Source organism: Vombatus ursinus, unplaced genomic scaffold (genome assembly GCF_900497805.2).
Source record: "Vombatus ursinus unplaced genomic scaffold, bare-nosed wombat genome assembly UNPS02014773.1, whole genome shotgun sequence".
Lineage (NCBI taxonomy): Eukaryota > Metazoa > Chordata > Mammalia > Diprotodontia > Vombatidae > Vombatus > Vombatus ursinus.
The window spans coordinates 15831588-15855593 of NW_020954551.1; the positions used below are offsets into that span (position 1 = coordinate 15831588).

The following is a 24006-nucleotide window of genomic DNA, read 5'->3' on the forward strand; positions in this document are numbered from 1 at the left end:
CCCTGAGGTGGAAATCTTGGGTGCTGGGAGGATGGTGACAACTTCCACAATCATAGGAAAGTCGGGATGAGGGGAGGGCTTACAGGGAAAGGTCCCACCTAGTTCTGAGCCCCCATGCTTTTAGGGGAGGATATCCCTGAAAAACTAGACCCACAATATCAGGAATCCTTTCCTATCACAGTAAGATGCCTGACCCCAGAGCGAAGGCTGACTTGAACTTGCTTACCCAGGAGCCCGTCTGAACAAACCCACAGGCTGGAATTTAAATGAGCAGAAATTGAGAAGGAGCCTCTTACCTGCACCAGCAGCTCCAGCTTCCTGTCATCAAGGAGGTGTACTTGGCAGTGTCGGCCTTCCGTCATCTGTGGAGGAAGGCAGACATAGAAGGGTCATTGGGAGTGTGGTGGGCAATGTCTCCATCACAGCGAATAGTGGTTTTTGGTCATGGACCTACAATTTCATCAGTGTGGGGAACTTTCCTGGAAGAAGGCTCCCTCTATGAATGCATATCAGCAACTTATCTATAATTTACCTTCTTAAAGAATTGCCTAGGCAGTGACTTGCCCAGGGTAACCCACTGGTATCTGTAAGAGACAGCACTTGAACCCAGGTCTTCCTGTCTTAAAGGGAAACTCTCTATCATAACGCAACTAGTTGACTCACAGGACAGAGTGTTGGGAATCAGGAAGACTTGAGTTGGAATCCTGCCTTAGACTCTTACTAGCTGGGCAAGTCATTCAACTGTCTTCAGCCTCATTTTCCTCATTGGTAAGATGGGTATAATAACATCACCTACTTCATAGGGTTCTTGTGAGGATCAAATGGGTTAAAGTGTAAAGCGCCATATTAATGCTGGCTATTTATTATTATCTACCATCTGTCATGTTGCTTCCCACATGGTAAGGCCCATGAACATTGTAAAAGCCCCTAGCATACAGAAACACAAATTATCCTCATTTATCATGATGGCAAAAGCTAGTTATCCAATACAATCAAATCTGAGCCTGATTTGATGGAATATTGCTCTTTTGGGTAGAAAACTAGCAAAGCAGGTAGATATGAGCTCCAAGATGGCTGAGGTCATGGCTCAAACCCTCTGGGTGGCAGTTTGCTTTTTTTCTGTGTATGGCTAAAGACTTGTCATTGCACTTATTCACATACAATTCTGGTCACAAGTCATTGTAGTCATTAGATTGTAAGCTTCTTGAGGGCAGGGACTGTCTTTTTACCTTTCTTTGGATCCCCAACATTCAGAACAATATCTGGCACATAGTAAGCACTTAATAAATGTTTCTTGAATTTCTTGAATTGAATCACAAGAGGGACTGGGCAGGAGTATGGTTAAATCAGAATGACTCCATTGTCAGTGACAACATAGTATCATGCACAGGAAGTGGAATTTGATGTCAGGAAGACTTGAGTTCAAATCCCCCATCTCAGATGCTTACTAGCTGTATAACCTTGAGCAAATTATTTTTGTTCTCCGTGCCTCGGTTTCTTCATTTGTAAAATGAGGAGATGGCCTCTATGATCCCTTCTAGTTCTGTATCTATTATCTTAGGATGATTACTGGCAAAATGAAAGCCCACACTCTGGCAGTTGTGACACTATTGTACATAAAAGGCAACAAATTAGGTATAGAGGTCCAGATGGACAAATTGGGTTGCATGGCTGAATTGCATGGGTATGGATCCCTTAAGGAAAGCATTAAAAAAAAAGCATTCTGATATATAAAACATTTGTCAGTGTGGTATAGTGAATGGAGAGTTGGCGATTAAATCAAGCAAACCAGGCTCAAGTTGTCTTTCTGTCACACACACACACACACACACATACACACACACACACACGTACAGGATATGTAACATTCAGCATGTCATCTAATCTCATAGTATCCCAGGCAATTCCCCAAGACTCTGCAAGACTAAGTTAGGTGCTAGTCTACACGGAGAGAGGGAATTCTCACTGGGACTCCCCTATACCAGTGTAATCACAGAGCCTTTCAAAATTAATAAAATATTTCTAACTATAGTGCATGCTAATTATCTCCCAGTCTGGTGAATAAGCCACTTCCTGCTCAAAAGATATCTCCAGGGATTGGTCTTTTTGACCCTTAAAATGTTCTTGTCAACAACAGAAAATTTTATCAGAAATTTGCATGTTTCTATGTCTGAGCAGAGCAATCTGTTTTCAAAGATAGCATTCCCCACATGACTCAAACACATATGAATAACGACCATTTGTCTTGTAGACAGCCACAAAACTGCCAATAATCATAATAATTGGCATTTATATAGCACTTTAAAGCTGACAAAGCATTGTATATTAATTATTTCATTTTTTCTCACAACAACTCTGTGAGGTAGCTGCTATTAAATCCTCAATTTTAGAGATGAGGAAATAGCCTAAGAGAACTTCAAAGTAACTTGCCCAGAGATTCAAACTCATGTCTTCCTGAACCTGAGTCCACCTTTTGGAGTGTACTGGGTAACATGACCATAGTATAATGTGGCAATCTGGGAGATGGCCTGAGAAGGGCAGTGTGGATGACCTGGGGAGAAACAATATTAGCAATTTAATACCACCTTAGAGAAACACAGCAGCCTTGTATCTCTTTGCCTGGATAGATTACACAGCAGGTCAGAGCACAGGTGAGGTCATCACCTGCAACTGGGAGATTTACCTTCTAATTTATTTAGAGGCACCTTGGAGTTTACCATTGAGCAGTGGTAACACTTCTTCAAGGTAACATGCCAGGTCTTTGTCTTACATAGAAATGTTCCCAGATGACCTTTTCATGAACTGCTCTACCCCTTCATATGGTTAGTTGTATTTTCACAGATTTGGACTTCAGGTGGAGCTAGTGACTTGGAAAAGACCGCTAGCTTTGGAATCAGGGAAGACCTGGGTTTGGATCTCACCTCTGACACTTAAAATAATAATTGTGTAACCCTGGGCAAGTCACTTAACTATTGTCAGGCTCAGTTTCCTCATCTCTAGAATGTGGATAGTAATAGTCCTTATCTCCCAGGGTGGTTGTAAGAATCAAATGAGATAATTTATATAAAGGGCTTTGCAAACTTCAAAGTGCAATATGTTAGCTACTATAGCAATCCATGTTTTGGCCACTTCTGCATTGAGATGAGGATGAATCATTTTTGAAGGCAATGTGATTATATAGTTCCTATTTTCTGCAAAGCCGTTGAATTGAAAAGTAAGCAATATGATTTTTACAGAATAATAGCTAGCATTTGCATATTGACATCAGGTTTGCAAAACCCTTTAGAAATGTTAGCTCATTTGATCCTCATAGCAAGGAGGTAGGTGCTATTATCCCTATTTTATGGTCAATCGATTAACTAGCATTTAATAAGTGTCCTCTATGTGCTAGGCACTATGCTAAGCACTGGGGATACAAAGAAAGGTAGATGAGGAAACTGAGTCTGATTTGCCTATGGTTACGTAGTTAAGAATTTATATTCTGAGTTCTCCCAACTTTCTATAGGATAAAAAGTACTATTCTCATTATACAGACAGATAAAATTCACATACAGATTAATATTCCTAAGGTCTTGACATAGGGCAACAGGATAATAAGGAAGAAACTGCTTAGTGATGAAAAAGGAACAAAAAACCTCTTCCAACATTTCCTTTCCATAGTAAATAAGGAGATAGAAATGGAAAAAAAAACCCCAAACTATTATACAAAGAAGTGAAAAACAAGTTGCTTCCCCATCATACAAAAGCCCACTTTAAGTAATGCCCAATCCAAGCACATTTTCTCCCCTAAAACAAGTAGATTCATTAGCTTTCAAAACACTTTAAAGAAATGAGCAGGGCATCTCTACTTATTTTTAACCTCTTCCCCCACCAATTATGTTACATTTGAACGTTTCCACAATGGGAGCTGTATCTGAGAGCAGCAAAATCGCTACCAAAAAGGAAGCATCATAATTACAGCTATAAATGAAGAATCATTTTCTGAAACATGCAGGGACAAGCAGAATAGTTTTTGATCCCAGCATCAGGCAGCAGCAGATAACGGTCCCAAAGCTTTGTGGTTTATGAAATACACACAAAAAAAGATGCCTAAGTCCCATTTCTCTTCTTCTCCTCTTTCTTATTCTATAGACTCCCTTTGCCCTCTGTTGCCAGTTCTGCCCTAGGGATAAGAGATGAAAAATTTGGTTACTGGATAAAATCCCACCTCAGGCATCGATGGCCCTAAGTCCACTCCCCAGCTGGCCCAAGTGTGTCTTCACGATCCCTGCGTTGAGTCCTGGTAGCTGGAGACTGTCCATCTGGTCCAGCACTTTGGTTACCTCAGGGACTCCTCTCCTCAATGAAGGACTGCCGGGAAGGGACACAGGATTCCAAGTGGAGGTCAGGTCTCCTGGTCTGTAGCCCAAGGAGCAATCTAATCTAGCAGTCTGGGGTGGGGGATGGGGAGTGGGGTGGGGTGAAAGCCAGCCTGGTGAGTGTCGCACTCTTCCCAGGTAGCCAGATTTGAAGATGCACCTCGCAGACAGAAGCACAGATGTGAGGCAGCTGGGGAGAACTCTGAGGTCCAAACAGAGGTGGGATACTCCAAGACTCTTCACAACAGTGGAGATCAGTAGAAAAGGCGACAGGAAGCAGAGGCCCAGGCTGAGACTTCTGGTTTTGTTGCAGAAGTTCTTAGGAAAACGGAAATGTGACTGCTTGGTAAGGAAACAGAGATTTGCTTTTTCTTTTGACTTTTGTTTTAAAAAGATGTCCCACCAAATACCAAGCAATGACTCCAATCTATCCAAGTTGTAGGAGGTTTTATCCCTACATGGGCCTCAGGCTGGGCCACAGGGGATAATGAGGCTAATGATCAAATAACCTAAGTTTACAGGGATCTTGAAAACTTCTCAAAGAAGTTACCTAAGCAAGTTCACCAATTAACCAACCAATGCATAGTTATTAAACAAAACTGTAAAAACAAACAACTTTGAAAGACTTAAAACTCTAATAGAGCAATGACCAAATGCCATTTCAATGGGCTGCTGATGAAGGAGGCTACCTATCCCCTGACAGAGAGGTAAAGGATTCAAGGTGCAGAATGAAACAGGTTTTTTTGGAGAGATATGGCCAGTAAAAGAATTTGTTTTGCTTGAGTATGCATGTTTGTTAAAAGGGTGTGTGTGTGTGTGTGTGATGGAAAGAAGAGAAAAAATATTTGTTCATTGAAAAACAAATTAATAAAAAAACCCCAAAAGGTATATTTTAAGCACCTACTATGTTCCAGGTACTATGCTAGGCACTGGGGATCCTAGTACAAAGAACGAGACAATGCCAACTGCTAAGGAGTTTATAGTCTTATAGAAGAGACAACAAACACACACCCACATATATGCCCATGAACAACAAGGGTCCTTAACCTTTCTCGGTGTCATGGACCCCATTGACAGTATGATGAAGTCCACGTACACTGACGGGATTTGGACAGCTACATTGAAGAAGTGTTTGCTGTAGACAGGGTGACTATAATCACATGTGATCTAGTAGCCAGTCTATTAACTATAACAATTGTGAAGTAGTGGCAATCATAAAATATATTTCTGTAGTGACTGTATTTTGTGATGTGACAATATCTGTGACTTCTGTTGGTGACAAAGTCACAGGTACAGTACTGTAGTTTGTTGTCTACATTAATAATTAAAGAAAATGCTAAATTTCAGTTAGAGGTTAATGAAAATAAAGATGCATTTTTTTTTTCTCATCCAAGTTCATGAATCCCTTGAAATCTGTCCATGTTCTTGGACCTCAAGTCAAGAACCCCTGATATACGATGTAACGTAATAAATAAATAAATGCTTGTTCAGTACAAGGGAGTTCGGGAGGGAGGGCATTAACAGATGAAGCAGTTCAGGGAGGGATTCATGTAGAGGGTGGTGCTTGTGCTCATGTGTGCACACACAACAAACCGGCTACTCCAGGTGAGAACAGGTGTTTTCAAATGCCTTATCAGATTAGATCTACTGGAAGCAATTGGATACAGGCAGTAGGTCGTTATCTAGAGCGTGCCTGCTTGGGCATCTTTTTAAATGTTGGGGTTTGATATTTCACCCTAATGATGTCAACGCGAGTTTCACAGAGTCCCTTTATGCCTCGTCTGAGTGTTGACTGAATATCAGCTATTGAATCCCTGGCAAAGATAAAGAGCAGGCAGGCTGGCCTGACACAGATGTCTCCAAGAGGGTAACTCAGAACCCAGCTGTGATTCTTTTCCAGGTTCATTGAGAGTTAAGAGGGTCAGCTCTGGGCTGAGTGGTCACCAAAAGCAGGGGCCGGTACCTTCTTTTGTGAGCATCAGCTTTGTTTCACTAGGGAGGCCCAATAGTGCTTGGAGAGCTGATCTTTATTATAATTGAGAAAGAGGGAGAGGAAAAGACATGAGAAGGAAGAGAAGGCAAAAAGATTGTAAGTTCCTTGAGGGCAGGGACTATTTTTGCCTCCTTTTGTATCCACAAAGCTTAGAACAATGCCTGGCACATAGTAGGCACTTAAAAGTTGATTGAGTGATTGATTGGAAAGATAGGGAATCAAAGACAGGGACTTTAATACTAAGTTATTTAGCATTAGTTTGGGTTCCTGGCTAATCCTTCCTGACCAACACAATGCCTTGTATCACTATCTTCACAAACTCTCCGTTCAAGTCAGAATGATCTGTAGTGGTTTCTGGCCATGCCTGAACTGATCTCTGCCACCCAGTCGTTAATGCCTGCTCTCTCTTGAAATGCCTTAGTATAACTTTATACATAGTAGCACCTAACCTCATAGGGATCAAATGAGTCAACAGGTGTAAAGTACTTGGCAAGCCAGAAAGGAAAGTATAAATACTAGCTATTATTATCTCCAGTTATCAAGCATGTGTTATGCGATTACTATTACTGAACTCTGTTCTGGGCTTACCAAGGAAGACAAAAACCATCCCTGCCTGTAATGAGCTCACAATCTAATGAGGGAGATAACATATAAACAACTAGATACACACAAAAATACACACACGTGTGTGTGTGTATAGGTGTGGTGTGAACATATATAGAGAAATATATATGCATACATGTATGTGTATATATTTATATATGTGTATATGTGTGGTATGAGTAGGTACAGAGAGAAATAGACACACATATATTTACGTGTATATGTGTGTATGTATGTATGTGTTGTATGTATAGAGAAAAATCTAGATATACATGCATATGTATGGGTGTATACGTGTATGTGTGTGTATATGTGGTGTGCACATATATAGAGAGAAATCTAGACACATATACATGTGTGTATATATACATACATACATACATACATACATACATACATACATACATACATATATGGAAGGCAGTTTGAGAGAGGAAGGGATGGGGGACTGGGAAAAACTTCCTGAAGAACATGGGATGTAACTTGTTATTCCTCTCAGTAGCACCGAAGCCCGTTGAGGGCAGGGACTCTTAAATTTTGTTTTTGCATCCCCAGCATTTAGCACAGGGACAGATACATGGAAGGCTTTAATGGATATTTCCTGAATTGAATAGATGCATTTGGAATTTCACCCCTATTCACATCTGTCTCTTTCTCTACTTCAGGATATGTAACTGCTAAAAGGAATTTGTAAAGTTGGGTATTGATCATTTTCTTAGTAGGAGAACAGGATGGCATTAATCACCATCTGTTGGCACTGCCGGTTCATTGTCACACAAATCTGAACCAACTGCTTAGGGCAAAATATTTGTCATTTATAGGACTGAGACCTGGCTCCCTGATACCGTTTGGGTATCATGGACAAGGTAGCATGGAAAAGGCTTGGCTTTGTACTTCCTACCCAGGAAGGATGAGGAATGAAAAATTTTGCTCAGAAAATCCAAGTTTGATAAGAAATCTAGACAAATAAATACCTTCAAAGCAAGGTGCTAGGTCCCAATCCCCATTTCCTATTTCCTGGGCACATGCATTCAGCCATAAGCTCTTTTCTTTGCAAAGGCAGAAGAAGAATGAGCAGCACTGGCCAATAGAAAGATCAGATGGCTCAGTCACTCCACAGGAGACTTAATAAGCAATTTCAGGCAGCTTTATGCAGGCATTCACTGATGAGGGCACCCTCATAAAGGAGGAGACTATTATCAGATTATGCCCTTGCCCCTCATAAGGTTGGTGAAAAGAAAACCTCGTTTTCAATGAAAGCAAGGAAAAATAAAAAAAAGAAAAGAAAACACAAAAAACCCCCACCCGCTGTTAAGACTGAAATTAAAGGCGATTAGGAGAGGCTTCGTTCTCGGCCTCACACCACCTTCCAATCTATTACCAAAGAAATTCTTCTAGATCACTGAAAAAGAGTAACAGCCTCACCATAAAAATAACCAAAATCAAGAAAAAAATCAATCCACCAAAAAGGTATATATTGGAAAGCTTACATATTCAACCTTATGCTGAGAACCAAATAGAAGGAAAATCCCATGAGAAATACCTTCTCAGAAACAAAAGAGAGGAAGGTATAACAGGAAAGCAGGATTTTCTTTTTAAATGCACTGCTTATACTGTTATAACAGAACTCCTTTCCAAAGTCCAAGGGTGGCCTGCTCAGGGTTAGTCTGCTCTAAAAACTTCAGGATGTGTGTTCTTTCCCAGCCGGTTGTTTGTTAGTATTTTTAAACACCACTGCACATGCTCAGTGATTCTGTAAGCAGCAACAAGTTGGAAGAGGCAGCAGACAGAATAAACAGGAAGAGCCACAAACTGTGACAGAAAAAAAAAAGCTGAGAAAATAACATTGTAAGCTAAGGATTTTTTAGTTTCTGTCTGACAACTCCCGGTGAACAGAAACGAAACTGTCCAACACTTTACTAGGAAATGGTGATTTGGGCTGCACCAGTTATTCAAAGAGCAGCTACCCTGTGATTTGGAAGCAGACGGCTGGCCATTTTCTGTTTCCTCCTTCCCCATTAAAAATAAACTTAGGGAAAGAGAGGAAGTGGATCTTTCCCAAGCTGGAAGACAGATTTGACTGGCACGAAGAGAATTGTAGGCAACCCCCCATTTTCCATGATTTAGTCTGAAACCTCAAACAGGAGTTTCAGCCAATGACGGCCCGGTTCACAAATTTTACCACGTTAGCTCCATGAAAATAAGCAATAATTGGTCATAAATTGAACCTGCAGATCAACTTTAGAGGAGAATTTGGAGAGGTGAGCCTCTGTCACAAGACAGGCTTACTATGTTAATGACTAAACTTCTCCAACCTCATTACTGAATCCTTTTTTCCCCTTCGCCCCATGCATGAAACTGGTTCTGAATCCTTCCTGTTTAAAAATGGTCATAGGTCACAAATATAATTAGATTCCATCTGGGAACCATGGTCTGTCATTAACTAATTGGTAGCTATCAAAGCGGCCAAATTCAGTTAGAATTGTGCAGAACTTTCTAAATATTGAAGCCAAATAATTTTTTTTATAAAAGAGAATTGCATTTCCATCAGTGGCCATGGCCAAAAAATTCATTATTAAGTGGATTGGCCTACTGTAGATGAGTGTCTCCCTACTTAGCTAGGCCTCATGAAGTGGACACAATCTGTTGCTAGGACAGCGCTCAAGGATGTTCCAGTAATCACCAGAGCTGGTGCCCTTTTTTTTTTTTTTTTTGGTGAGGCAATTGGGGTTAAGTGACTTGCTTAGAGTCACACAGGTAGTAAGTGTTATGTGTCTGAGGCCAGATTTGAACTCAGTTCCTCTGAACTCCAGGGCTGGTGCTCTACTGGTGCCCTACTTTTAATGCTTCAAGCGCCCCTGGTCCCTTCCACACCACAATCAACATAGGAATAGGGCTTTCTGAGAGAGTTTAAAGGATAACCAAAGGAATCTAGTGGGATGACCAACCACCCATTAGATGGCTGTGAAAGATTTATGGGAGGACATGGAGAAGAGCTTCCCAGGATGAGATGGTATCAATCTATCTGGGTTCAAATACTGTTTCTGACACTTACTGTTACCTGTGGGACCTTGAACAAATCATTTTGCCATACTAAGTTTCAGCTTCTTCTTCTAGAAAAGGAAGGGATTGGACAATATGGCCGCTGAAGTCCTTTCCATCTGCAGATCTGTGATTTAGTGGCTCTGTTTCTCTGTAGAGGAAAATTGTTATTTAACCCAGAATCCTTCAATATTACTTAATGACCGAAATTTACATGTAACTGGATATTGGTCATTTTTCAAAATGGGACCAAATATCCATCTTTCTCTTAAGGCTGGGAATAATACCACAAGTGCAAACAAACAAATGACAGGGAGGAAGAGAGCAAGAAGATTGTGGGGGAAGGTAATAGGGAATACAGCTGGGGACAGGGTTATTTGAAACGACCAGGAGGACACTATAGTCATGGCTGTAGGTTTCTGAAGCAGCCAGCTTGAGATATTTTCCAAGGATGACTCAATACAAGTTGATCCTTGAGGCCATCTTAACCTAACAACTGAACCTTGATGCCAGAGATTCACTGCTGTCCTTCAATGACTGCAATATCCTACACCTAATTAGTTCGCTCAGCCTTTTAGCTGTGTGTATATGTATGACACTAGTGAATGGCTTCCATTTTGTCTATGATAATCTCAGTGCCTTTCAGTCCAGGTTTCCCACATGGCCCACCTGGAATCACTCAATCTGTGGCTTGCTCTTAGATCTGTTTCCATGTCCAAATGGAGTCATTGGTGTCCCTAAAGTGTCAGGGGAAGAAACCGTATTCCAGCTGTTCCATTTACACTTGGAATGAAACATGTGGATGTTACTCATTATTCAGTGTCTGCCAAGGTCCTTTTCACTTCCACTCCTGCTCTATTCAATTTTGAGTTCCGGTTCTGACTTCCTTATAATGAGTATACTGTGTTGGAGAAAATATCCCTATGTCCTCAGAGCTATAAGAATTCACACTCTTCATATTATATCCAGATGCCCCTCTCCCCAAAATACTGGAGGAAATACATAAAATTAAAGTGAATGAAAATTAGTTTGTTTTTATTTTCTGATCATTTCACAACATTCCTTAGGAAAAAGTGTGGCACATAGCACTGGGGGCTGAAATTTAGGGGATCTGGGTTTGAATCTTACCTCTGATAATTACTACCAATGTGACCTTAGGAAAGTCTGTCTCACTTGGACCTCAGTTTCCTGAGACAGACAAGATGACCTCTGGGTCTAGCTCTTCGATACTATAACTGAAGATATGCTAGGTTGGGGATCCCTCTTCAGTGCCATTCTTACAGGTTCTCTCCTCTCTTCCCCCCTCCACCTCTGTCCCTCCAGGGCTTCAAGTAGGGACTGGACACCATTTGTTGGTTGTGTTAAAATGGAGATTCCTTCTGTGTTTGGGTTCAACTAGATGGCTACTGAAGTCTAACTCTCAAATTTGAACTCTCAATTTTGTGATTCTGGTGTTTAACACTTAGAGAGTCAGGCTGTGCTTAGGGGAAAGGTGTGGTATGTATGAACAAAGGAGTTTAAAGGAAGATGGTGTAGTAGGGGCCAGGGAGAAGATTATTTGGGGGGAGAAAGTAAAATGATTGATTTAAATAAGAAAACCAGATCATCTGGGGCCAGACAGAACTGTGACGTGGGAGAGAAGATATGGGCCCATGGCAATCATTCCAACAGTAACTATGACCCATACTCTAGTTTTCCAGGAATATTCTAGCTGCCAGTCAAGAGCATGTTGGAGTCCTGTCTATGGGGAGCGTTTGGATTTTATGCCAAGACAGTGTCTTCTCATCTGTTACACCAATTGGGGTCCTACTTCATTCTAGCCCCCTTTCTTGGGTCTCTCCTCCCTCCAATTGGGCCACTTGAAACACACACATGCACACACGTACAGGCAGACCTTGGTGAGTTCTTAATCTTGAGGAAGATCAGAGTTTTGTTTTTTCTTTGCCATTATATAACCAATTCTCTGCTATTTAACCTTTCTCTCATTTCTCTCATTTTCATCACTTCTTTCCAGCTGCCTTTCAGAACCCTGCAGCCAGAGTTTAAAGTTCCCACCTGGGAAGCAGTCTCAGGGCAGGGAAATGACCTCAAACCCTCAGTGGTGAGCCCCGGGGGTACAAGTTCAGCAAAACCTCCCAATGGGATCTGGGGCTGGGGAACTGACAACAACTCTACTGTGGGACGACCAGCTAGCTGAGTTCAGACAGGCTCATCACTACGGGGTTGGCCCCACATCAGGCCTCAGAAGCAGCTCAGGAAACTGTCCCATAAGATGAGGGTTCCAATCGGCACTCGGAGGGAGCTCCTCCACAGTTGGATAGAGCATAGAGCTATAGATTATCAAACAAGGTGAACAGGCTGGAAATATGCACTAGTGAAGGAGCTTAAGTCACTCAAATTCTCCACACCTCAGTTTTCTTATCTGTAAAATGAGGGCATGGATGTGGAGCCATGAGTAAACAGCCTCTGAGGTGCCTTGTAGGTCTAAACGATGGACTTTATCCTTTGTCTTTTAATGATTTCGGTTTTTTTTTTTTTGATTAGGCAATGGGGTTAAGTGACTTGCCCAGGGTCACACAGCTAGTAAGTGTTATGTGTCTGAGGTCAGATTTGAACTCAGGTCCTCCTGACTCCAGGCCCAGTGCTCTATCCACTGAGTCACCTAGCTGCCCTTATATACGTATAGTGCTACACTAATAACTATGTACATTATAAAACTATAGGCATTTTAGATGGATTAGATAATATTTGATCCTATGGTCAATAGGGAGCCCCTGGAGTTGATTAAGTGGGGGCCGTCAAGGTGAGGCAGATGCTTTAGGAAAATCACTTTGCTCAAATCCTACCCCTTGTGAGAGACCTTTCCCTGCTCCATCCTCCCTTTCGCTCCCTCCCCCCCATTGGTGGCTTCCCATAAAATGGACCATTTACCATATATCTATGTGTATATAGATATATACATACATATTTAGATTCCTATACATACATACACACATATATGTCTTATAACGTATGTTCATAGTCATTGCATTTTGTCTTTCCCGTTAGAGTAAAAGCTCCAAGAGGAGAGAGATGTTCTTGCCTTTACATCCTCAGTGCTTAGCACAATGCCCTACACACAGTAGGTGCTTTGTTGACATGCCCTTGACATCTGTATGGAGGATGAGGACACTTGAGGCAGGGAGACCAATTAGGCCATTTGTTACAAGGTATTGAACTAGGGTAGCATCTGTGTGAATGGAGACACAGAGACAGTTGCAAGAAATCTGGAGGTAGAAATCAAACTTGGCAAATGATGGGACATCTTGGGGGAGGGAAAGGGAGGAGTCCAGAATAATGCTGAGGTTGTGAACTGGACACACAGTGGTGTTCACAGAAGTTCAACAAGGGGATGGGTTTGGAGGGAAAGATGAGGAAGTGAGATCTGCAATCTGCTATAATGGATAGATGCCTGTTTATCACTTATTCCCACTCAAAATGAAAAGGAGTATAGGCTGGGCTCATTGTTCCAGAAAACAGACCACCCTCCCATGCCCCATCTCCATTAGTCATAAGGTGAGCTGAGGGGCAGAGAGTGGATAGTTAGGGGCTGGTGGTGTGGATTTTTCCAATAGCAGGTGAGTGATTAGGTTATGATTGTCTTGTTCTGGCCCAGTATAGCATGGAGGCAGAATGTGGAGCATTAGGGAATAAGGGTAGGTGTGATTATGTCAGCAAAACAAACCCAGTGATTTGTTACAGCAGGGTTGGGGGAATGTGGACCACCTTTCTACCCTTTGACTGGTTTATCACATTCCCCACTCCTCTTCCACCACCAAAGGTCATGTCAAGGCTTTAGACTAAGACCACTAAGCAGGGGTACTGAGGTTGAGTGACTCGCAAGGTCTCAGAGCCAATAGGTATTTGGATGTGTGTGCGGTGGGGAGACAAGATTTGAACCCAGATCTTCTTCCTGACTCCAAGGCCAATGCTCTCTCTCTCTCTCTCTCTCTCTCTTATGTCTTGCTACCACTTTTTAAGTTATCACAAATTATTATTTTTAGTGACAAAAAACAATGGATTTATATGTAAATTTCTGAAATGTATGATTTCAAGTAGCTCAAAAGGGGTAAATAATAATTTACAATAACATCAGCTTGAAGTCTGGCAAGCAGTTTTATGTACATTATTTTACTTGTTCCTTACAACCACTCTCTGAGGTAGGTGCAACACTTCCCCCATTTCTCAGATGAGGAAACTGAGGCTCAGAGTGTTTAAGTTGGGTGGCATAGCTAGCAAATGTCACAGGCAGAACTCAAGACTAAAATTTCCAGATTTAAGGCCCATGCACTGCCCACTATACTACACTGTCTAGTTATATGGAGAAAGGCTAGATTTCAGCAAATATGGGATGAAAAACACATCAAAATATCATAGATTTAGGCATATGGTCCATCCTCGTCAGTTTACTGATGAGGAAACCGAGTGACTTGCCTATGTTTACACAGCTACTGTGAGGGATGTGATTCAAACCCAGGTCTCCCCTGACTCCAAGTCCAGTGATCTTTCCATTATTAATATATTATCACCCTGAGAGCATCCATTTAGAAGTAACTTACAGGAAGTTTCCCAAGAATAGAAGCTGACAATGAGCTGCTTCTGATTGGTCAGTAGTTAGAGGTAGAAGTTGTCTTCCATTGTTGGTAACTACAAACACAGAAGGGTGGTTCTCTTCAGATCATTAGATTTGTAAGCTCCTTGAAATGAGGAACCATCTTTCTCTTTCTTATTTGTATGCTCAGCACTTAGCACAGTACCTGGTAAATAGTAGGCACTTAATAAATGTTTATTGAATTGAAATGGAATTGAAGATCAGTTTTTCAAATGGCCACTCATTTGGTGGAAGTATCTTTATGATGGGCAAGTACTATCAGTCAACAAGTTTTCATTAAGCATTTACTATATGCCAGGCACTGTGCTAAGTGCCCAGGTTACAAAGAAAGGCAAAAATAGTCACTGCCCTCAAGGAGTTTATGTTTTAATGGGTGAGACAACATTCTTGGTACATACAAGGTATATAGAGAGTAGGCAGAAGGTGATCTCAGATGGGATGGGATAGGAGTGGAGAGGTGATCACAAAAGGCTTCCTAGTATTTGCTTCTCATGGTTAATTTGTGGGTAGGTGCTTGCTTGCGTTCTTCAATGTACGTCAATGGTTCTATAACCTCATGGATCTGGGTACTTTCTCCATCTTTTATGTGACTGTCCTCCCATGAATTCTTCCTAGAAGATCTGCCCACAGTTCTGGAGGCCTTCCTCAGGGTCTTCTCACTTTTGGTGGAGACTAGTCCAGTAATCAGGCCATCCATCTGTCAGCCCTTGCTCTTGACATATAACCACCCACTTCCTCTTCCTATTATACATTTCCTGGACCTAATCTTTTTGGTTACTCCTTGTATGCCAGGCACTGCTAACACCTTATGCCCAACAAGCATCTCCCCACTCACCATTTGGGTCATTGGCAGTTTTGATTCTTCAGAGATTTCACCATTATAGGATTTGTAGTAGCATTACTGGGAGAGTAATTTTTCCAACCATGCGGAACATTCCCATTATGAAATCCCCCTCCATTGATACAGACTGAAGATTCTATAACATATAGAATTAGTATTTCTTGGCTCACTGATTGATTATAGTCTTAGAGGGCTGCCTGAGACATTGAGAAGTTAACTAATAATAATAATAATAATAATAATAATAATAATAATAACAACTAGCATTTATATAGTCCTTGAAGGCTTGCAAAGCACTTTACAATTATTATTTTGTTTGATCCTCACAACCACCCCATGAGGTATGTGCTATTATTGTATCCATTTTACTGATGAGGAAACTGAGACTGAGAAAGTATTTTGCCCAGGGTTACCCAGCTAGTAAGTGTCTGAGGCAGGATTTGAACTCAGGTCTTCCTGACTGTAGGTCTTTCCCGTCCTCTACGCATTGTGTTACTTAGTTCCCTACTTCAATGATTTGACCAAGGGCACATAGGTAGATTGAGTGAGAAGCAGGCCTGGAGCCTAGGATATCCCAGCTTCAAAGAGAGCTCTCTATCTGCTTCTCAGTGCTTCCTTTCCACTGAGAAAATTTGGTCCTCAAATTATCCAGGGGGTATGTACTTAATTTGCATGATATTCAGGGCCTCATGGGAATGAAAAAAGGGATAATCAGTCAATCAGTCAATAGGCATTTATTAAGTGTTTATTATATGCCTGGTACTGTGCTGAGTGTTGGGAGTACCATGTAAGAATCTCTTCCCTATAAAATCCTGGCCCATGAGAACCAGTCTCAAACTCAGGGAGACCTGACCTGTATTCAGATCTGACAAATATTAGCTCTGAAACCCTGGGAGAGTTACTAAATCTCTCATTGCCTCAGGCAATTCTCTAAGATTTTTTTTAAGTTACAGATAAGTTGCCATTCTGTATTGGTGGAGAGAATTTTTATTATGGGAGTTCTTCAAACAGATGAAACCAAGGATGTAGCTCTACCTCCCACTCCTCACCAAAAAACCAAACCAACCAAACAAAAACCCCTCCCTAAATCTAACGAATACAGATAGATTCCATTGTGGTGGATAAATGCAAATTCATTTAAAATCACTCCAGAATTGTGTTTATATTGTTATCATTTACTTTCTTAATCGATAGATATTAACAGTAGGATCATAGATTTTTGAGGTCATCTTGTCTAGTTCCATTGTTTTTATAGATTAGGATAGAATTGTCCAGAGCAGTCAGTCCTAGAACCTGGGTCTCAAGACGATAGATTTAGACGTGGAAGGGTCTCCAGAGATCATCTAAAACCGATCTCTCATTTTATAGACAAGGAAACTGAGACCCAGAGGGTTTTTCCAAAGATCACAAAGGGCAAGGGCTGGGATCTGAAGCCTAGTCCTTTGACACAATCTCCAACACTCCATGCACGATTTGTACTTATTGACTGGTTTATTGGACTGATGTTGCCTCCCCAGCAGCACTACCATATGAAGGTCTGAGAAATGTAAAAATGTTTACATTAGCAAGGAGCCCTCACACTCAGAAAGACTAGGAACCATTGGTTAGGTGTACTAAGACTAAAGTTAAGCGAGCTGAACTTGAATATGCAAGCTTGGACCAGGAATGAACATAAAACCAGCTTTTTCCTCCAAAAGGAGAAGACCATAGGAAAGATTAGGATCAAGGAGAATCTTCAAACTCCTTGGAAAAGAGCAGGGCATCAATCAATATAGCAACAGGTATCTTTTTTATTTTTTTTAAAAGAAGTAATGGCAGATAGATTGATAGATTTGGAGTCAGGAAATCTGGATTTGAATCTTGTTTAGGTCTCTTTTTAGTTTTTTTATTTTGAGCAAATCATTGACCATCTTTATGTCAGTTTCTCCATCGGAGAGACGGGGATAAAAATAGTAATCTACCATGTAGGATTGTCATGAGGATCAAATGCAATGATGTATGTTTAGAGCCTTGGAAACCTTAAAGAGCTATAGAACCCGACTTAATGTTAAAAAACAAAACAAACAAAAAAAAGCCCCACACAATGCCCCCACCCAGTATTTATCAAGTGCCTACTATGTTCCAAGGAGGCACTGTAGTAGTTGCAGGGTATTTAAGTACACAGAATGTAAAAGCTCCTTCCTACATGAAAGGAGCTGATGTTTTAATGGGGTGATAACAAATGCATATAAAATATATACAGCATAAACATTAAGCTAATAGCTATAAATGTGTAACAACTAGTTAAAAGCAAGGTAGTTTGGGAGAGAAGGGGCAGTTAGGTGGTGCTTTGGAAAGAGAGCTGGGTCTGGAGTCTGGAAGATTCATTTCTCGAGTTCAAATCTGGCCTCAGACACTTAGTAGCTGTGTGACCCAGGGTAAGTCACTTAACCCTGTTTGCCTCATTTTCCTCATCTGTAAAAATAAGCCGGAGAGGATAAGGCAAACCACTTCTTTGCCACCAAAACCCCAAATGGGGTCATGAAGAGTCAGACACTATTGAAACAACTGAACAACAATAAATAATTGGGAGAGAAGGTATTAGCAATTAGAAGGATCAGGAAAGACATCACATTGAATATTATGCCTGAGCTGCAGCTCAGAAGAAGAGAAGGATGCCATGAAGTACAGGTAAGGAGAGGGTGCAATTCCGAGCATGGGCAATGACCAGTGCAAAGACAGAGAGATGAGAGGTGAAGAAAGCCAGTGTAGAGGGATTGCTGAGTGCAGAGTGGGAGACATGAAATAAAGCTAAAATGAGAGGCTGAAGACAGGCTGGGTAGGACTTGAAAACTGAAACGGAGGAATTTTTCTCCTGGAGCAGAAGGGTCTATAAAAGCCCTGCAGAAGGTCAGCTCACTTTTATCTAGGGGCCACCACTGAATTTGCAGATCACTGAGGGTTTTGGTCCAATCAATCTTTTCCTCTCTGCCATCTGCCTGCTGGTCATCTCTGTCTCCGCCCCCACCCCCAGTCCCTGCCCCCAGGTCTTCAGGGCAGCCTGAGACCAGGCCTTTTTGTGTCATGGCCCCTTGGGTACTCTGGATGGCTTCTCAGAATCATGTTTTAAAATACATAAAATAAAATACGCAGGATTACAAAAGAAGCCAATTGTATTGAAATAGAGTTACCAAAACATTTGTTTAAAAAAGTTCACAGACACCAAAGAACCTTTGTCCTAGAGGCAACTGGAAACCACTGGAGTTGATCGAGATGGACATTATTGTTTTAAAAGTAGAAAACGGCTTGGTTTGGGAGAGATGTCTATTTATCAGGGAGATAAAACGTCTATATTCCAATCACACTCCTACTTTATATGACTGCAGAGCAAGATTACTCAACAATATTAAACTAATTTGAAGCAAACCAACAGGTTATCGGGACAGCCCCAGCCATTCTTATGTCATAGGCAGATAGAGTCTGGAGACTGCCCTTTGCCCCCCCTGGGGGTGGCAGGGGCCACAGCTGCCCGAAGCTGATCTGAATGGATAATGACACTGGAACAGAATGCTAATTCTTACTAACAGAGGATCTTGGGAGTCAACACATTTCTCTTCTTCCAGGCCAAAAAGGTTTTTAGTGATGTAGCAAGAGGAGTTGTTTTCTTCTTCAAAATAAAACAAAATATAATGGAAAGAAATGCTGCCATACCATCTTTCTTTGGTCCGCAGTGCTTGGTCTGTTAATGATATGACTTTCTTTTATTCTTTATGCTGTACAGTGAGACCTCAGAGGAAGGGCAGATACTGCTCATGACAACATCTTGTTTCCCCCAAATCCACTGTGGCTGGTATGGGGAGGTCTTGGGAGTTTTCTGGATCAGTCCCCAGAGCCCTAGTGGTTGCTCTTGTGGCTAAGTGTGGTAATTACTTTCACAGGTACTGCTATAGCAACATTATTCTCCACTGAGTACAAGGGAAATACCAAGAGAAACAAAAAAATACCCATATCTCCTTGTTCATGAAGCACCCAGAACTGTTGCTCAAGACACAGATACATCTCCCAGAGGAATATTATAAATAGCTATGGAGGGAGAAGTGAAATGATTCTTTCTGGGTCCAGAAGGCAGTGTGGTACAGTAGCTAGAGGGTTGGAGTGGGAATCTGGAGATTCGGCCTTTGGGATCCTACCCTAGACACTGGCTCTGTGTCTCTGGGTCATCTCTCACAGCCTCAGTTTCCTCATCTGTAAAATGAGGACAGTAACATATTTGTTATCTACTTCATAGAGTTGTTGGGAGGAAAATCCTTTGTCAGTCTTAAAGCAATCTAGGAATACGTTATTCTGAATATCTGCTAGAAAAGCAATATTCTGACTATAAAATCATATTGCTTCTTTAATAGAATGTAAGCTCTGTGAGGGCCAGAATGGTTTCACTTTTGTCTTTCTATTCTCAGCATCTAGAACAACACCTAGAACACATAGTAGTCATTTAATTTAATATGTTGGGTGACAAAGGCCAGCCTGCCAATTCCTATAGGCACAGAACTGTCTAGAAGGGGTCTGTCCAAAGCTTGCTTTATAAAAAGCTTTTTTAAAAAAAACCATTATATTAGAGACAGATTTATACCTCATTCTCCATTTACATTTTGTAATACCGGTAAAGTCAGTCAAAAGCATGGTCATCATCGGTGGATCTGATTCCCAAATGGTTTTGTGGCTAATTTTCTCCCCCTTCTCTTTAGACTAAAGTCAAAGTCACATGATCAAAAATCTAGCACCAAGCCTAGCACGTAGCAGACATTTAATTAATGTTTATAGACTGTCTTGCTGACTGGAAGGCACCTTCCACATAATTAAGCCCCGATCCTGGATTTTATATGTGTGAAACAGACCTAGAAAATGAAGTGAGTTGCCCAAAGTCATACAGATAGTGCCATTTGAACTTGGATCCTTTGATTTCAAGTCAGTCACCAGGTATTAATTAAGAGCCTACTATGTGCCAAGCACTATGCTAAGTGCTGGGAATACAAAGAAAGGCAAAAGGCAGTCCTTGCCCTCAAGGAGCTCACAGTCTAACTGGGGAGACAACATGCAAACCACTATATAGAGTCAAGATATACTCAGCATTAATTGGAGATAATCAACTGGGGGGGGGAGGGGAGCACTGGCACCAAGGGGAGCACCTCCCAACAACTCTATGGAGTACTAGCACCAAGAAGGATCAGGAACGACTTACTGTAGAAGGTGGGCTTTCAGCTGAGACTTGAAGGAAGTCAGACAACCAAAGAGGGAGATGTGAGTTGGGAGAGTGTTCCAGCCTTGGGAAGTTGAATGCTCTTTCCATGACTTTCCAAGGTCACAAAGTCATTTAGCAGCAAACCTGGGCCTAGAATCCAGGTCTCTGGGTTCAGCACCCTATTCACTGTACTAAATGCCCTTCTTGACAAACAAATAATTCCTAAGAAAGAATAGTATCTGGGACAGGAAAGTAGCTACAATGGATACCAAGATCTGCAGACAAATGATAACTGACATCAAAATACAACGAAGTGAAACCTTTTACATGAGAATAACAATATCAAGCTATACTGCTGAATTCTTCAATATAATTTTCAATTGATCCAAGAAATATATGCTCAGAGCAGGAGGGCAGCTGACCATGGAGACAGCATGAGGGATCACAGCAGACGGACAGCCAGAATGATGCAAGGGGGCCCATAGAAGAGGCATGAGACCAACAGGCCTCTGGCTCTCTGAGTACGTGCTCATCACAGAGCTAGAGAAAGAACAGGCAATGGGTCGAGGAGACCATTTAGTCCGACCTCATCACTCTACAGATGAGGAAACTGAGACCCAGAAGAATTAAGTGATCTACCTGAGGTAACACAAATAGTAAGTGACAAAGCCAGGATTTAAATCCAGATCCTCCAACTCCAAATCCAGCACTCTCCCAAGTCCAGTGTACTTTGGAGAGAGTGCTGGAAGACTCGAGTTCAAATCCAGCCTCATATACTTAGTAATGACCCTGTGCTGTGACCCTGGGCAAGTCACTCAGCCTCCGTCTGCCTCATTTTCCTCAATTGTAAAATGATGATTATAATAGCTCCCACTTCCCAGGGTTGCTGAGTCTCAGATGAGATAATATTTGTAATGCACCTATCACAGTGCCTGGCAAACAGCAGGTAATTAGTAAATGCTTGTTTCCTCCCTCCTTCCCTCCTTCCTTCCTTCCTTCCTTCTTTGTTCCTTCCTTCTCTCCTTCCTTCTTCTCTCCCTCCCTCCCTCCTTCTTTCCCTCCCTCCCTCCCTTCCTTCCTTCCTCCCACCATACCATGCTGCTACTCTTTGTAGCATTTATAGTAGGAAATGACAACAAATGCATGAAGAGAAGTTGTATGTGGGTCTCCTTTGGCACCATGGAAAAGGAATTCCCACCTCAATGAATTCATAGAGCTTCTTCAATATCAAAGTAAATGTCAATTAAAGGATAAAGTGGAAGGCAGAGACCAAGTAGGCAACCATAAAAGTGCCTTTGCCATCGAGCTTTATCAAGTTTTCTATTAAAAAGAAAACCTCCCACAGGAACGAGGGCCATCCATGCTCTCTCCATTTCCCCGCATCTCTTTTCCCTGGAGACAATCTATTTGACTCTCCTTGATCTATTTCCCTAAAGTCATAAGTCACATGTGCCACTCTTCTCATACTGGGCTGCATCTGAGCTTCAGAAAAACGTCTTTCATTTTTAAACCTCTATAGCCTGTCTCTGGGCATCTCGAATGCAGGCTTAACTGCCACTGTATGGAATTGGTTTTCTGGCCACAGGACAGTGCAAAACTTGAATTGTGAGTCTGAGACCAGGTTTCTGCCAAGATAATTTGGTGGCGTTTTTATGATCTGAAAATATGTTCAAGGTAAGGGGGAAATAAAGCTATAACTTATTTGATCTCTCCTATTTCAACACTGTTTTTGACTAGCTTTGTTACACCTTGTGAATATTTTTTCTCCTGTCCCATCAGCCAGTACTGGTCCCTTGCATGAAGGTGCAAGAGGAAGTTAGATTTAACTGGTAGAAAGACCTGGTTCAGAAAAGCATCTTTCACATTTCTATAGCAAGGTGCATCCATAAATCCATTTTTATGGCACCTGAAACTGTGGCAACTTGGATAAAGTCAGGTATTGAAGTGAATCAGCTGTGAAGGCTGAGACAAGAGTTAGTTCCCCTGAGAACCAGGGGAAGGGACTGAGTTTTAGTCCTTGCTCTGCTACCAAGAATCTGTGTGCCCTTGGGAAAGCCCTTCAATCTTTTGGGTCTCTACAAAAGGAGAGAGTGGGTTATCAGTGGGGTCAAACTCAAATAGAAACGGACCCCTGAAGGCCCCATATTGACTTAGAAAACCACAAACTAACATTAGCTATGGTGTATTTTTATCTATTTTGTTAAACGTTTAAACACACTTCTGAGTCTAGTTCCAGGCCCACTTGGCAGATTTTGCTTGCCATTTGGACACTTTTGGATTAGGTGACCTGTAAGGTCCCTTTTGATCCTGATGGCCAACCATCCTAAAATTTTTTGATTAATATCAGCACCACCTAGGAATGTTCCTCATTCAACCGGCTTTGGATATCTATTTAATTCCCTTTTACCTCACTTAGAACATCACAATAATCAGGATATAATTAGTCAGTCAGTCAACAAACATTCATTTATTACGTGCTTACTATATGCCAGGCACTCTGCTAAACACTGGAGGTTCAAATGAAGGCAAGAACTTAATTCTTGCCCCCAAGGAGCATACATTCTAATAAGGGAGAGAATGTGCAAATAATTTGGTGTATTATAATGTGTGATTATAATATGTGTGTGTTTATGTGATTATGTGATTATAATACATCACACATACGCATGCATGTGTTTCTGTGTGTATCCAGGGTAGATGAAAGATTATAGGGGAAGCATTAGCAGCTGGGGGGACCTGGAAAAACCTCTGGCAAAACATGAGATTTGAGCTAATTGTCAGATGATAGAATGTTGTCCAAAACACTGTTTACTAAAGACTTGTGATATAAGCTAAGCCTATGAAATATAGCCAATTTTAGGCCCAAGACCTTTTGCATATATCCCCTCATCTCCATTCATCAGCTGTCATCCTTCAAGACAATTCTGAAATGCCTCCTAATGAACCCCTCTCCTTGCAGCCTCTCCAATTTCTCCTTCACCTAGCTGCCAAAATAATCATTTTAAGCAAAGGTCAGTCTAGGTCACTTCCGTCCTCAAGAATATTCATGTCTCTCTATTACTGTAGGATAAAATACAAATTCCTCAGCTTTCCTCTTGAAGACCTTCACAATCTGACTCCGAATTTTACATTACTCCCCGTCAAGTCTTCCACATTAAAAAGGGTATTGGGGAACATTTACATATTGCTTCAAAGTTTGCAATGCATTTTATATATATATAAATATTATCTCATTTGGTCCTCTCAACTACTTTATTAGACAGATGCTATTATTATTTTTTATGGATTAGTAAACTGAGG

General features: G+C 41.4%; 1 protein-coding gene across 1 annotated transcript in view; it reads right to left on the bottom strand.

Moving 5' to 3' along the window:
- The window catches only part of FRMD4B (FERM domain containing 4B), a 209913-nt gene that overhangs the window by 157157 nt on the left and 28750 nt on the right, over nt 1–24006 (bottom strand). The window contains exon 2 of the mRNA XM_027863670.1: nt 297–362. Within this exon, the coding sequence (XP_027719471.1) occupies nt 297–362 (66 nt within the window). The remainder of the gene's footprint in view (nt 1–296; nt 363–24006) is intronic.